The sequence below is a fragment of the Polistes fuscatus genome, unplaced genomic scaffold, assembly GCF_010416935.1.
Source record: "Polistes fuscatus isolate 324 unplaced genomic scaffold, CU_Pfus_HIC Scaffold15, whole genome shotgun sequence".
Classification (NCBI taxonomy): Eukaryota; Metazoa; Arthropoda; class Insecta; order Hymenoptera; family Vespidae; genus Polistes; species Polistes fuscatus.
Genome location: NW_025113053.1, coordinates 2,546,287 through 2,562,498, shown reverse-complemented (window position 1 = coordinate 2,562,498; position 16,212 = coordinate 2,546,287). Strand labels below are relative to the sequence as shown.

At 27.9% G+C, this 16,212-nt stretch overlaps 1 protein-coding gene and 1 long non-coding RNA gene across 2 annotated transcripts; one reads left to right on the top strand and one right to left on the bottom strand.

Moving 5' to 3' along the window:
• Positions 1-13,585: 13,585 nt before the first annotated feature.
• LOC122514428 lies at positions 13,586-14,181 on the bottom strand. Its single transcript, XR_006303049.1, has 2 exons — positions 13,937-14,181; positions 13,586-13,802 (listed from the first exon to the last, which is right to left on the bottom strand). It is a non-coding gene; the product is annotated as an uncharacterized LOC122514428 (long non-coding RNA).
• Positions 14,182-14,375: 194 nt separating this feature from the next.
• LOC122514427 (cobalamin trafficking protein CblD) lies at positions 14,376-16,153 on the top strand. The gene is made up of 5 exons (XM_043631244.1): positions 14,376-14,512; positions 14,660-14,801; positions 14,900-15,309; positions 15,670-15,886; positions 16,002-16,153. Exons 1-5 carry the CDS (start codon positions 14,510-14,512, stop codon positions 16,079-16,081), a joined length of 852 nt encoding a protein of 283 aa, XP_043487179.1. The 5' UTR covers positions 14,376-14,509; the 3' UTR covers positions 16,082-16,153.
• The last annotated feature ends 59 nt before the right edge of the window (positions 16,154-16,212 follow it).

The following is a 16,212-nucleotide window of genomic DNA, read 5'->3' as shown; positions in this document are numbered from 1 at the left end:
TTACGAATGATTAATCGAATACGTCCGAACACGCAAAAGCGTTCGACGTATTCCAACCTTTTTTTTTTGTCAATATTTCGATGATCGAACGCTTGCTTCGAACGCTACGAAAACAAAATGTAAAATAAAAAATTAAAAAAACAAACAAACAAACAAATAAAAAGGAAAGGGAGATAGAAGAAGAAACGCTTATTAAGCGAGTACGTTGGTTATTCGCTATTGATCGTTATCGCAATGCCATTTCTCTCCCCCTTTTGTTTCCTACCCTCGTAGGAATTTGCTGTTATTGTCGTAAGAAAAATACAAAATACGAAAAACAAAAAAAAAAGACAACAAAACACATACAACAACAACACAACCCCATACACGGGGAAACAACTCATACAAACAAACGTAACAAACGAACAAAAGTAGAAATAGAATGAAAAGAGAAGAAATAGAAAAGAAGAGAGAGAGAGAGAGAGAGAGAGATAGTAAAAGGAAGAAAGAGACGAAGAAAATGATCTCGCATAAATTTACACCAATTTTTTACATTACAATTTTTTACGAGTAACGTAGTTCATCGTTTATTATGTATGTAAGTAGACAAAAAAAAAATAAAGAAAAAAAACTCAAGCATCGTTTAAACGCGTGATGAATATTTACATCGTAGACGAGAGGACATTTTTTCAAGAAAAAACCAAAGAAAACAAAAAGGATACAAGTTAAGAAACGGAAACATACGAAAAAAAACGAAGTAACGATTGCATAAATAATCTCAATGTCTAACAATTCCATCGTCGCGATTATTATAACAAACTGTCATTTTTCTTCTGCTACTTCATAATACCGGTTAATTAAAAATCATAATTAAAAGGATAAACATCGGGATGGTAATTACGCAGTTGCACGATTGAGGAAAAACTTCTAGTGTATTCGAATATAGTATTTAATGTATAGGTGTAACAATTAATTCGGATTAGTTAACAAAAAAAAACACAAAACAAAAAACAAGAAAAAAAAAATGAGACAATTAAGCGAGAGAAAATAAAAGAGAAAGAATATTGAGAGAGAGAGAGAGAGAATGAAAGATGAATACGAATAATAAAGAGAGTGAGAGAGAGAGAGAAACAAAAATGATAAAAAAAAGAAAAAAGTAAGAAATAAGAAGAAAAATAAGAGAGAAACAAGGATGAGAAGAAGAAGAGGAAATAAGGAAATAAATAAGACTCTACTCGGAGGAAAGAAATAAGAACGAGAGAAGAAAATAAAGCAACGAGAAGGAGAGCGAGCGAGAGGGAAAATAACGGGAAGAAAAAAGGGAGAATGAAAGAGGTCAAAGAGGGGAAAAAAAAGAAAAATATCACCGTCATAAATCGTTTTCTCCATCCTCTTGTCTACTTGTCCTTCTTCGTCTTCGTCGTAATAATTTTCCTATAGAAGCAAAATAAAATCGTCGAGGAAGCTTTCGAAGGATTCCTCACGTTTATAAAAGCTTGCGAGTACGAGAGAGAGAAAGAGGGCTTCGCAGTATGTCACTTTAGAAGGCAAATATATTGTAAATGGCGAGTACACGTATACCTATGTGCATATATACTGGGTGTCCCAAAATATTTGGAACCTAACCTATACTATGTGTTATAAACTTTTTTCATAAATTTGACCTCAGTAATAGTATAGGTTTGGTCCCAATCGTTTTGGACACCCTGTATATGTATATGTATGTATATATATATATGTATCTGTATATTTACTGTATATGTATATATATATGTATAAGAACATATAGGTAAATGCACTTTGGAGTTCGTGCTGACGAGTGTAATCGATTACATATCCTTGCTTCTATCAAAACCTGTCCAACATTTTGAAAAATATATGTATAAGGTAAGCTTGGAAAAAGAAAAAAAAAATGGGCGAAGTAACGTCAACCCAAGCTCGAACTTACAATTAATTATTTTTCACGAAACACACTGAAAGAAGAACGGGAAGAACGCAAATGAAAGATATAAAAAATGAATAAGGACTATAAAAGATATCCATCCTATTTTTATGGTGGCAGCAGCTGTTCGGGAATTTATTATGATTGCCGTGAGAAAGAATATCACGTTTTTTATTTCGATATCGTCAAAAGTGTTCGTTGTCGTGAAGCATATCATCTTGAAACATTAAATCAGTGGTTTTCTAATTATGAGACAAATTTATATTGATATTAACGATACACACATGCGCGTTATATTCGTATTCGTGATTTATTTAATTTTTTTTTATATGATTTATAAGTCTATTAAATAATTCTCGTGCTTTTTTTTTCTTTTGTGTTTGGAAAAACGATCAGATTTATTTTACTAAATATCTTCATTTGATTAGAATGAATTAACATTAAACAGATTTATATTGTTATCTCATATTCCAGTTTATTGTCAATTCACACATATATATATACTTACGATAGTGTATTAGTAAATTCAAAAATGGAAAAAAAGAAATAAAAATTAATTTTATGATTTATTTGATAATACAAATAATATAAATGAAATCGCATAAAATAAATATTTTTTAATTATTTACGCTAAGAATAAATTCACCACATACATATAATATGTGTGAATAACGAGAATATATTTGAAATGAATACATGATTGAAAAATAAGTATACTTTTAATATCAGTTAATAATTGTTTTCGAAAAAATATAAAATTGTCTTTTAAAGAAAAATATGAAATTCAGTGTTTTCCAGTTATAGCGAGTTGAATTTTTCTGGAAAACGTTGGGAACTGTTTCGTAGATCTTTTGTAGAAAAGAGTACACAGAGAGAAGAGAGAGAAAGAGAAAAAGAAGAGAAAGGCAGAGAGAGACAAACAGACAGACAGACAGGTAGACAGATAGAGGATTTTCGAAAGTCTCTTTTTCCTATTACTTCCGGAAAGTTGACAGAACCGTAGCTCCAGGCCGATAAATTCGAGTTTGGAGGAGGTTCTTTGTACGAAATAAAACGAGCTTTCAGTACAACAACGATCCGTTTAGTTACGGTATTTTGAGAACTCAATGATGGATAGGAGATACAAAGGAAAAAAGCAAAATAGAGAAAGAAAACGTATACGTGTGTGTGTATGTGTGTGTGTGTATATATATATGTATATCTAAATATACATATGTGTGTGTTGGATAACTCTAATAGCGAACATATGCTTTGATAAAAGCTAAGCGACTAAAAAAAAATACATACACATATATATGTATATGTATATATATATATATATATATATATTACACATACATAGCTCGTATTAACGTGCTACGCAGGCTGCCTCAATCAAGTTTTGTTAAAAAAAAAAACTATTTAAATACGACCTTTCTTTTTCTCCCATGATAATTCTAAATTGTCTATGCGTGATCGTAACATTTTTATTTTATATAATTATTATTATTAAATATGAAAATAATCTAAATATTATGAAATTTATTTTAGAAGAAAAATTTAAAGGATTTATACACGTTCCACGACATATTATTGAGTTGCATAAATCATAATTTAAATATCGTCAAACCTTCGGGGTTTTATTATTATTTGATTTAACTTCGCATTAACGATTTTTCTCAGTTCGTATGAGATACTAACGTCGAAACGGAAAACGTCAAAATAGGATTATCCGAAGAGTTTGTGTTGATTTAAAAAAAAAATTCATTCCAAGGTTACACTTTTATTTATACGTTCGTAGATATTTTTTTTTATATACACATATTTTTTTTAATTTAAAAATATTTAAATTAAAAGTACGAATAATTTTTGAAAGTAAATTAAACGATAAGTCGAATGATAGTAATAATATTCTCTCTCTCTCTCTCTCTCTTTTATGATTTATTTTAAAATATAAATTATTTTAATTTATTTGATAAAATTAAAATAAATAAAAACAATATTTGTCGAGATAATAATATATATATATTCATAAAATCGATACGAACATTTCAGGTAACCCAATACATTATAACATGCATTGATATAATAATAATAATAATAATAATAATAATAATAATAATAATAATAATAATATCGGAATATGTTTCAAGATGCATATAGGCTTCATATTTAAAACTCGCGTTATCATCGGGGATAATAATATAAAATAATGCTCAAAAAAAATTCTATGATTTCTTTTCGTGCCAGTTTATAATAATTTAATAATATTGAATTACAAAAAGAGAGAGAGAGAGAAAAATAAAAATACATTATTATAAATGAACAACTCGAATGAAAGAAAACGAAAATTTTGACAAAATTTGAGCTTTGATTATTTTAAAACCGGGATTAGAAAGCCAAGATTTGTTGTTTTTCGAACGAACGCTGCTGCACCACCTGAATTACGAAGATTTATAATATAATAATAATATTAGTAAAGAGAAAGAATAGTAGTAGTAGTAATAAAAAAAAAATAATAATAAAAGTAATAGTAGTAGTGGTAAGAATCAACCAGTCACATGGACGACGAGCATGACAGCTCGCGTGTCGCTGTCCGATTTTAATTTGCCAAATTACTCGCAAATAAATTTCGGTGTCTTTCTTCGTTAAATCGGACAGCCAATCAACGTGCTTTTACACGCGACGACGAAGGCTTTCGTTTTTCTCTTTTTTTTTTCTCTCTTTTTTTTTTATTTTTTTTTTTAAAGCTCAGCATTGTTCTCGCAAGCTCATTTTATTATCTTCCTTTATTTTTTTTTTTCACCTAATCGTATAACCGCGACATCCGAACAATTAAGATTCTTATCATTCGATAATTTTGATCTATCGTTCACAAAAGATGTATAATTTTTGTGTAGTAAATAATTGAGATCAATTACTATTATTACTGTCATTGTTATTATTATTATCGTTATTAAAAATTTATAAAGAATAAAGTAATTTAATTTGATTTGATAATGAAATTGATAAGAATGATAATACGTCTATCGATTTATTTAAATTTAATTTATTTCGTTATTTGAAATCAAAGTTTTTCAATTGTAATAATAATGCAGTGTAATTGTTCTTCGTTAAAAAAACTATACACAGATCAAAAGTATTATTAATATATAATGATCTATTATATTTCATTATATTAATTTTTGAAGTTATACTTCTTTTGGCGCGTTGGGGAAAATGTAATGGGAAGTGATTTTGTTCGGAGCGTCTGGAAAAACGACACCATGAAGTTTGTCGGTATTTACGACGCGCGGCAAAACGATTTCAAGTATACGGCTCAATTTCAAGTATTTCTCAAGCGGGTCACCCATCCAAATACTAATCGAACTCAGCGCCGCTATTACTTAAACGATCGAAGCGGGAACTAATGCTGTAACCGCGCCATGGCTGTTGACGCGTGAAGTAATTCGATATATCTTTCTTATATTTAGTATGGACTGATATCTTTATTTTTATATTTTCTTTTTCTTTTTTTTTATTCTTTCTTATATATATATAATAATAATTATTTTTTTTCTTTGAAGTTTTTTTTGAAGTTATTTTTGAGGTTATTGAGGTTATGTTCGTTTTGGTACTGCAAAGAAGTATAACTTCTTACGTGCGTACATAAGTACACACACCAGTTTTTTTTTTATATTATTTCTCAAATTTCGTAGAACTATTGAGAAGAAAAATAAACGAAACATTTTCGAAGTTATCATTTACAATTGCATTAGTATTAAAATATAATGAACTCTTCGTCCTAAATACGAAATGAAAAAAAACGCTTTCAAAGGGGTCGTTCGATTATTCGACCTTTCCCAAATAAATAACAAAATAAAATAAATAAAGAAAAAGATCACAAACGATTCGATTGTCAGCCAGGAGGGATTTTTTAGTAGAATTTATCGCGTTCGTAGAATCGATCTATCGAATTCGTGTTTACTCAAATACCGTATGCTTGGAAACATTTTATTTCTTTTATCTTCCTTTCTCTTCGACAACGAAATCGACAGCGTTGAAATTACAACGCTGAAGGATATTTTTTCTTACTGAAAAAACATTGTTATAAGCTTTTAAGCAAAGGGGTGTTTAACTTGTTGGCCAATGGGGGATCGTACGAGCAAGTAGTAATGCAGATAACGCGCAAACGAAGATAAAACAAAAAAGATGCAATTAAAAAAAGAAGAAAAAAAGTCGAGAAACACGTTTGTCAACTAATAACGATAAATTTAATATTTTTTTATTTTTTTATTTTTTGTATGCGAGCCAGGTATTCGTAAAGATTGAAAAAAAAAAAAATACACGCTTTAAAGTAAATATAATAAAGACTATAGATGCATATATCTCTGCATGTGCATACATTTCTACATATACACATATACATAATAATACAACATTGTATAAATCCATCGTACGATTTTACATTATAAATTCTTATGCACATTTTCGAAAGATATTAGATATATAAATTTGTATTCTGACGATATATATTTAACGATAATAAAATATAAAAATAAAATTTGGTGCGAAATAATAATAAAAAAATATACAAGGAAAGAAATAAAATATAGAAGAAGGAAAAGAGAAAAGAAAATATTCGAAAAAAAAATATAAGAACGAAACAACTATAATCGAGTTTTTCACTCGATTTGAAATCTCGTCAGTTTTGATTAAAAAAATTTTAATCGTTGTTTTTTTTTTTTTTTTTATATTCCTTTCTTTTTCTTTCGATGAAAAATGTATTCTGGGGGTTTACGCAAAAATCCTTTTTTTTCTTTTTCTTTTTTCTTTTTTTATTCATTTCAGTTCGAATTCCAGAACAAATTGTGGAATAATTTTGTCCACAAAAATTCAAGGCTGATATCGTAGCCTCGAATATTTAGACTTATTGTTAAAATACAATACGCCGACGCGAACAATTTCGGAGTGAAATCGTTCTTGGAATACCAAATAATATGGCAATACCATTTTCCAACGCCTATGCTCAATTTTACCTTTCACCAATAAAATAAAATATATATATTATATATGTATGTGTATAAAGTTATGTGTTCTTATACGATAAACTGTATAAAGAGTCTCGTTTATTATTCGAAAAAAAAAAAAAAAGAAGAAAAAAAAAGAAAGAAAATGTAACAAAATATTTGACTCTTTGAGATAATAAATAAACATTTGTTTATCCTTAGAATGAAAAATTGAGTAAACAAAAATTAATAATTTCTTGTAAATCATGATATTTTTAGTTTTGAATGAGTAAATCATTAATCTTAAGGAAAATCGATATACAACACGTTGAGAAAGAAAGAAAGAAAGAAAATATACGATTGCATTCGTAGTGCGATTTGATTTATCCTAACGTAGGTAGAAAAATTCTTTTTGTAACTTTAGTTTCCTCTTTTTTACACATATATATTTCGTATAGAAGAAAAGTATGAAAGATATTAGAAAAATAAAAATGAAATTAAATAATACGTACTACCGGTCACGAAATAAGCGTGAAAAATTCAATAGAACAAGTTCCTCGATTTGAATTTTTTTAGTAAAAATAATAAGAAAAAAAAAAAAGGTGAACATAATTGTTCAATGATGACACCAGTTTAATAAGCCAGTTAATTAGGTGATACAACGTTATCGCCTATATTATTATTACTATTATTATTACTACTTATCGCTATTATCATTAACCACATATAATAATAATAATAATAATAATAATAATAATAATAATAATAATAATAATAATAATTACGATAGAGATAAACGTAAATTATAGAATTTTTGCTGGACTTCTAATAATATTGACTATTTCGATAAACATATATACATTATACACGTCAAATATACACGAATTAGATACACACGACACATACAAACACATACGCGTGCGCGTATATGCATACACCTACTAAATGTATACAAATATAACAACATAATTACATATATACATATATATATATGTATCGAAGAAGAGAACGATGATCTTTTGACAATGAAAAAAAAAAAATAATAAAAAATAAAAAAAGAAACAGAAGAACTTATTATCCATTAGGAAATGGTGAGTGGATCAAGTAGATATTAAAGAAAACCAAACAAAACAAAAAAAATTTAAAAAAACGAATACAGGAGAGAAAGAAACGGAAATAGAAAAAAGAAAAATAAGAAGAAGAAGAAGAAGAAGAAGAAGAAGAGTAAATTAACGGAAAATTTTCTAATCGACTGTCGAAACCTCGCGCAAGATCGAACCCGATCGTCGTGTTAACGTAATTCCTATTAACTCTTTATTTTCATAACTTGGCTAAAGGACCAAGAAGAAGGTGTGCGATCAATCAGCGGATTATATTTCAAATTGAGAATATTTTCCATTTATCGATTCGAAGATCATTGAGAAGAACGTTGTGTACGAAGAGTTCGTTGAAAAATTCATGAAAATCGAATTAAAAATATTGTTTTGTAATTAATATTATTTTATTCATTTAATTTTAATATCTCAGATTTTCTTTTTCTCTGTTTATTATTCCCCCCACCCCCATATATGTACGAGAGATTATTTTACTTATATTTATTTAATTATTAAATATAATGATTTGTCGTTGTTATTATTATTATTATTATTATTATTATTATTACAATCGTTATTTAAAATACATTTACATATTATTATTATTATTAATATTTTAATAAGTTAATAATTCTTTTTTTTATTTTCAATATTAATATTAAAAGTTATTATAAAGTTTATTAATATTAATATTAATAAAACGTTATTAGAAAATAAGGAAAGAAAAGACTACTAATAATGTCGTTTGTTTTTTCTTTCCTCGCTACTCGATGATCGAATTCTAAGGTATACAATAAAATATAAATCATATTTAAACTCATCGATTTATAACTTTTTTAATCGATAATTATTCGATGCTCGTTGTCCTCGTATTATTATCATATTAATTTAATGGAAGTGTGTGAGATTGAATGAGATAAAAGAGAAAGATAGAGAAATAAATGGAATCCGTGTAAATACAAAAAAAATAAAAAAAAAACGATAGATGTGAATGGATTTCTACTATTGAATATAAGGGTCCGTTTGGAGATAAAAAGAGAGAAAAAGAGAGAAAAAGAGAGAGAGAATTATCGAACGAACTTACTAATACCATCGAGCACAAATTTGAAAAGCAATAAGAGTAAAAACACGAGAGATGGGTATTTATTAATGATGGTGATGATAGTAGTGGCAAAGATGATGGGCATACACGTTTGATATCGACTAAATCGTTCAAAATCGAAAAGCAATAAGTACGTACTTCGATGAAGAGATGAAAATAAAAAAAAAGAGATTAAGAGAAAAAAATAGAAGAAAAAAAAAGAGAGAGAGAGAGAGAGATACTGTTAGGTATAGCAATTAATTCGGTACCTTTTTAACAAATTTATTTATTTATTTATTTATAACGTTCATCTTGACATATCTTTTTTTTTCCTTCGAAATGATCTCCCATTATTTTCAACGGGGATTTGGGTCTTTTAAACAATTGTCGAATTTCTCGACAATAAAAAAAAAGATGAAAAGATTTTAATGCAATGACGTTTATTATCAAGGTACCGAATTAACTTACGTTTAAGTGATTACACGAAAAAAAAAAAAAAAGAAAAAAAAAACGAATAAATCGAGAAGAATTTGAAATCGTTTTTTTTTTAAAAAAAAAAACGAACTTTCGAGTGAATTGAAAATAGGAAAACGAGCGTGTTTATCCATCCTCCGTTGATCCGCACATACGTTTTAATCGACTAATGAAAATGAAAAAGAAAAACAAAAAGAAAATAGGAAATTGTACGTATTTGAAATATTGTTAAATCGTTTAAAATTTATCATTGTATTATGCGAGTAAAAGAGTATGAAAAAGAAAAAAAAAAAAAAGAAAAAAAAAGCAGAAAAAAAGAGAGAATATTTATATATAGGATAGGATAAAAAAAAAAGGTTTCTTGAGTCTTCCTGCGCGGGGCTTCGATCAAAAAGCAAAGCACGAATTAATAATTAATTAATTAACGAGTCCGAAACGCGGTGTGACTGATTAATTAAAAGGCTACGAATTAAAGCCATTGCTGCGAAGACTATTTAAAAAAAGTTGATGTGACAGGAGAAAAGTTAAAACGATATACTGATAATAATAATAATATATTTATTATTATTATTATTAACTTGAATATATAATATATACTTTCGTGTAATACCACCAGGTACACCAAGAAACGCGGCGTTTTACTACGCTAAAAGAAAAACAAAAAAAAGCCCGATCAGCGGATCCTAATTTGTTGTTTGTTTATCGTTGAACGTGTGTATTAAACGAGGATAATTCGTAAAGGAACGGACAAAGGTGACATGGAAGAAAATGGGACGAGTTTTATTCGACCATTGTTTTGTTTGTATTTTTTTGTATTTTTGACCATTGTATTGTTTTTATTTTTGTTTTCTTTCTTGCGTTTTATAATTTTTACCTTTTTATTTTTATTTTTATTTTATTATTATTATTTTCTTGGGGCTCAAAAACACGAGGAAATCAACGAAATAGCAGCAAAGGGACTTACGATTAGTTTAGTTTACTTTGTTCCTGGCAATAGTTAAAATCCAGCCCTCCGGCGGGACGCGGTCTAGAACTCGTCCTGCTTTTGCTTCTTCGACTACCTCGTTGTTACAAGATAGTGGTTTTCAAACTCTATTGCACACCCCCAAACCCAAGAGGATTACGAAAGATTTTTTTTCAAAAGGTTTTATGGACCGATAATAACGTTCTATCGTTTATTTGCTACAAACAATTTAGTTATTTTCTGTTTAACAGTTATTCTGTTAAAATTGTTATTCTGTTAACATTGTACTCTATTTATTTATCAAGAATTTCAATAATTATTAATCATAATAATTAGCGCGTGTACAATTAATTTTTATTTATTCTAATGGAAAACTACAATTCTAATACAACAAAATATATATATAAAATAATTGATAAAAATATGATAAATAATTAATTGTTTTAAGAACAATATTATTGATATACCAATAATTGTTATCAGTATTTTCTCTTTTGAAAAGAATTTGAAAATCACTGGACGTCAAAAGCTAACTTCTGTTTTGATATTCGCGTGACCCTTTATCTCTTGATTATTTATCATATAATTTACAACGTCGCGGGTGGGGGGGAGGAAGAGAAACGGGGGAAACGTATAATACATAAGTAGGGTTCGTCATTTTATGCGTTTTCGAGCTTATGCTCCTTCCTGACATTTCTTCGAAGACTCGAGAATTTGATTTTCTCGAAAATGCTAATATATATTAATTATAATCTACTACAAAAGGGAAGTATACGAGCATGAGAATAAAAAAAGAAATGAATCAATCTTTCTGAAGTGCAAATATGGAAGAAGAATTTTTATTAACCAAGAAAGAAAAAAAGGAACGAATAAAGATTAATATAAAAATAGAGAGAGAGAGAGAGAGGAAAAAAGAAAAAAAATAAGTAAGAATTTTCTAAAGATACTGTTCATTGATTTTCCGTCCACCTAGGAAAGTGTGCGAATTTACTATACGTGATCGCTAATCGGGTTTTGTTCCAAGAAAAACGCACGTTTGTTAAAATAAAATAATTAATATATGCAAAAGGGTTAATACCTTGAATTTATAATAAATATATATATGTATATATATGTATACATATATATTTAATACGATATTGTATGTATACATATACATATATGTTATACATACACGTCGATTTTATCTTAGAGATACGTAAGATGTAACTTAACGTCGAAATACGTTTGTCGTATATTTAAACAAAACAAAACAAAAAAAAGAAATAAAATAAATAAATAAATAAATAAATAAATAAAATAGATTAAGTGCTTTAGAGAGAATTTTCAGAAGCGCAAGACGTCGGATTATACGACGAAAACGTGAATAAAACATATGCATTAAAACACACACACACACATACACACACACGATGAACACACACGCGCAAATATTTGTGTATGAAAACACAATACTAATATATATGAATACACGTACATACAAATAAATAAAGAAAAGAAAAAAACGGATATATGCGGACCATAGCCTAGCGATTAGGCAATTTCTTAAAATCGATGTTATTATTATAATATCTATATATTGTAATAAGGTGTGGGGGGTGGTATATCATTCACAAATCGATTGATTTTTCTCGTCCCTTTCCATAAATGTATTTGTACTAATATTTCGAATATAACGAAAATAAACAATATAAATAAATATAATCTAGTTGTACGCTATACGACGATGATACAGTGCGCAATATTTAATTACTTACTTACGTGTGATGTAACCATTTTTGAACAAATAAAAAATATAAGGAAACAATAAGAATACAAAAAAAAAAACTGACGGATCGAGAATTCGATCGAATAATAATAATAATAATAATAATAATAATAATAATAATAATAATAATAATAATAATAATCGCAAATGTGTTTTGGTTGCGTTGCGCAAAATATTTCAATAATATCGGATAAAAACTTTTCAAATATCAAACAAACATGATAAATTGTTTAAACAAAAGCGTGACAAATTCATTTCGTAAGAAGATTAACAAAAAGAAAAAGATTAAGGAGAAGAAAATTAAGAAGATGATTCGTTAACGATAAAAGGGATAATACCGTCGTTTCAAAATAGACACAAAAAAAATAATAAACGATTTGTTAGGTTTATAAAATAATCGTAAAAGTAAGTATAGACAAATATGTACGTTAATTCGAGTATCGTGATTCGTCGAATGAAATAAACGATATTAACGTTTAATATTTCTTGTATATCGCTTTATAAAGCAACCACGAACAGATATATCATATTTAAGCAATTTTTGCTCATTTTTCAAATCGTTGAACGCGATAAACACAATTCGCTCGCATGGCGTCATCCTGAGATAGGTCTAATCAATCGCCGAATTCAAAGAAATAAATAATTCTCTTTACACTGAATATTGTCGGCAAACAACACTTGTCGTAGACAACAACACTTTTTTCTTCTCCCAAATAAAAAACAAAAATATATTTGTTAAAGAAATTTTCAAGAGCGCAGCGCACCTTGCAATACAAATAAAAGAATGTGAGAGAGAGAGAGAGAGAGAAAGAAAAAAAAAGAATAAAATACAATGTCATCGTGCAAATACGATATTTTGCGTTGCCGTTATTATATTATTGTTAGGCTTCTTGCGTATATATATTGTCGATAGCGGATTGATTAATAAATATTTGAAAAAAAGAAATCGTGTAAAACAGAAGATAATATGTATAATAAGCGACAAATAAAGCGTCAGTTAAATTTTACTCTCCTATTATTACGATTATCTTATTTTTTAAAATACAATTTATATAATTATGCCCATAATTATGAAAGTGGTCTAAGTCAAAATTAAAAGAAAAATATAAATTTATTAGTTATTTCACACCGACATTATTTTAAACTCAATTTATTCAATGTAATTTTCAGGATATTGTGAAAAATGAACCGTTAGATAGTGTTTGTTATTTGAATATTATATAGAATTCATTGATTGTTCAAATGTAATCCTTTAAATATCTCGAAACAAGAAATATATGACTTAGACCACTTTCATAATTATGGGCACATATGTGTTTACCATGAAAAATTTATATTGGAGAATATTTGGGTTCATTCTTATACATTAATATTTAGGACATACACCAAGCGACCATGTAAATCTTAACATTCTCCAATTTCAGTCTTTTACAGTAACATATACATTGAAAATAAATTAATCCCACATCGTTATAATATATAAGGTGTTTCAAAATATGTGAGTATAACTTCAGTGATTGTTTTACAAGTATGCTAAAATAAGAACAAAATTCATATAATCTTATTTTAATGAAAATCATACAACAACGCGTATAATATTTATAATAATAATTATTCGAAAACAAAATATTACAAGATTTAATTAATTAATTTTGTTTCTTAATTACCATAATCTTTAAAATGATCTACACATAATGGTAAATTGCAAATATCACATTTGAAAAGTTTCTTTAGTTAGAAAGTCTGCATTGATGCTTATCTTCTCTTTGTTTTTGTTGAAGGTGGAAAAATTACGTATATAGAAGTATATATCTTGTTATTGAATCATTTATAAATGATTTTTGACGTGAAACTTCATTACTTAGACGACAACTATACACTTTCTGACAGTCTTCCATGTCAGAACTGCGGACTTTCCCAAAATCCCTATAGGAGTTACTAGGAACTTGTCTTATGTCCCTAGGAGATGCCACATTCTATTTGCAGATAAGAATAGCAGGATTGGTAACTTCTACATTTGAAAATTATTGACGTATGCTTGGCATTACTGATTGCTAAGTTCGGTTCATTGACAAGGGAATATGATATTTATATATATACATATATATACATATATATATATGTAAGTCTATACAGAAAGTTTGAGTTCGACCGAAAGTAAAGACAGATAATTCTCACAATCAGTTGACATATTGTTTTTATTTAACGAGTTTTATCTCCAGCATGTAAATTGCTTTTCAATGGTAATTAAATGTTACTTGTGACAAATATTAAATGCCCTTAGTGTTTATGTGACCAAAAGAGATATTTCATGAAATTACGACGAAATTCTACAAAAATAGTCGACCTTGCGTAAACATCATATTAAAGAGCTTTGTCATTCGTTTCAGATGTTTTGTATAAATTTCGTGGCAAGAAGGTATAATCAAAAATATTTTAATGTTGCCTGTCAAGCCTTCTATTCTCGACGTAGCAGTGACAACAGTACAACATTGTATAAAATCATCAATGCAAATGGAGATTCCATTGATGGTAAACTGGAATATAATGCTTATGGTTATATTCAATTTATTCTTATCAGTGGTAATTAATCCATGATGGATATTGCATTATTAGACAAATTTTTATAGGTACTGATAATGGTGAATTTGAAACTAGTAACAACTGGGAATTGTTGACACCGAGAGGATTCAGATTTTACTTACCAGGTAGTATTGGCCCTGGTTGGTTAAATTCATCTACTACTAAACAAGTCAAAACAGAATTTGTCGCCATTACCGAGACTGATTCTGTTAATTCTATAAATAATAAAAATAAGTATAAAAGATTAAAAGGTAAATCATCATATATCAAACGACCATTGCTACATTGTACTGCCCAAGAATGTCCGCTTCTATTAAGAAAAGGCATTGAAGAACTGTTTCCTGGCTGCTTGGATGTGAGCGCAGCGCAATTAACAATTGTGACTATAAGTCAAAAATCTAATCCAAAAACATTAAGGTGGGGAAAAATAGCGGAAACTGAGAAATTGGCGAAATATGTAAGTAATAGTACTTTTTTAACTATTTCATTTATTTTATCGAATAGAACACGGATGGCAAATAGAATTTGATCTACGTATCAAAATATGATGGAATATTTTGTTATTTTTTTCTCAGGCCAGTTCCTATGTACAAAGCGTATAGTATTTATTATATTCATATAATAATATGTAATTTCTATGAAATTTGTGATTGAATGCTAAAGTGAGTTTTACATGTGCGCGCTTACTATCGAACATTTTTTCTGCGCTAAGTTTGGCTGCGAAAGAAATTATTTACCATCCCTGAAATAGAATGTTACAAGTTTATAAAATAATAAAATACGAGTAATAGTTTCTCGTTAATACATTTCATTGTAGTTTGTATTAGCCGCATCAGACGTTTGTACAAGACTAAAAATGATTGGATATTGGGCGGATTTTATTAACCCGTTTAGTGGACAGCCTTACTTTAGTTCTCTTAAAAAGAATACTCTTTATACAACCGATGAACGATTTAGATGCTTGGGTTTTAAAATAGAAGATAAAAAAAATTGCAAAATTATTACTTTTGATAATAGCGTATCAAATTTTATAGGTAAGGTTGTTTATTTTTATTGTAAGAATTATATATTTTTATTTTCATATAATGTATATAAAAATTATAAGTGTCTTATAATATTAACAATTTTATACAATACATTGCACTTCAGGTAGCTTATATACAACAGCTCCAGCAAGCACAGAATTTTTGAAGGAAATTATGAGCGACATTAACGCAGAACTTAAGTGAACGTATGTTTCAATTTCATATCTCTTGCTTCTGTTTCTTAGTTTATCTATAAAATACATGGATAAAAAAGCAGTTATATATTGTAATGTTTATTAAGAATTATTATATTGTACATAATTCGCCAACCTATG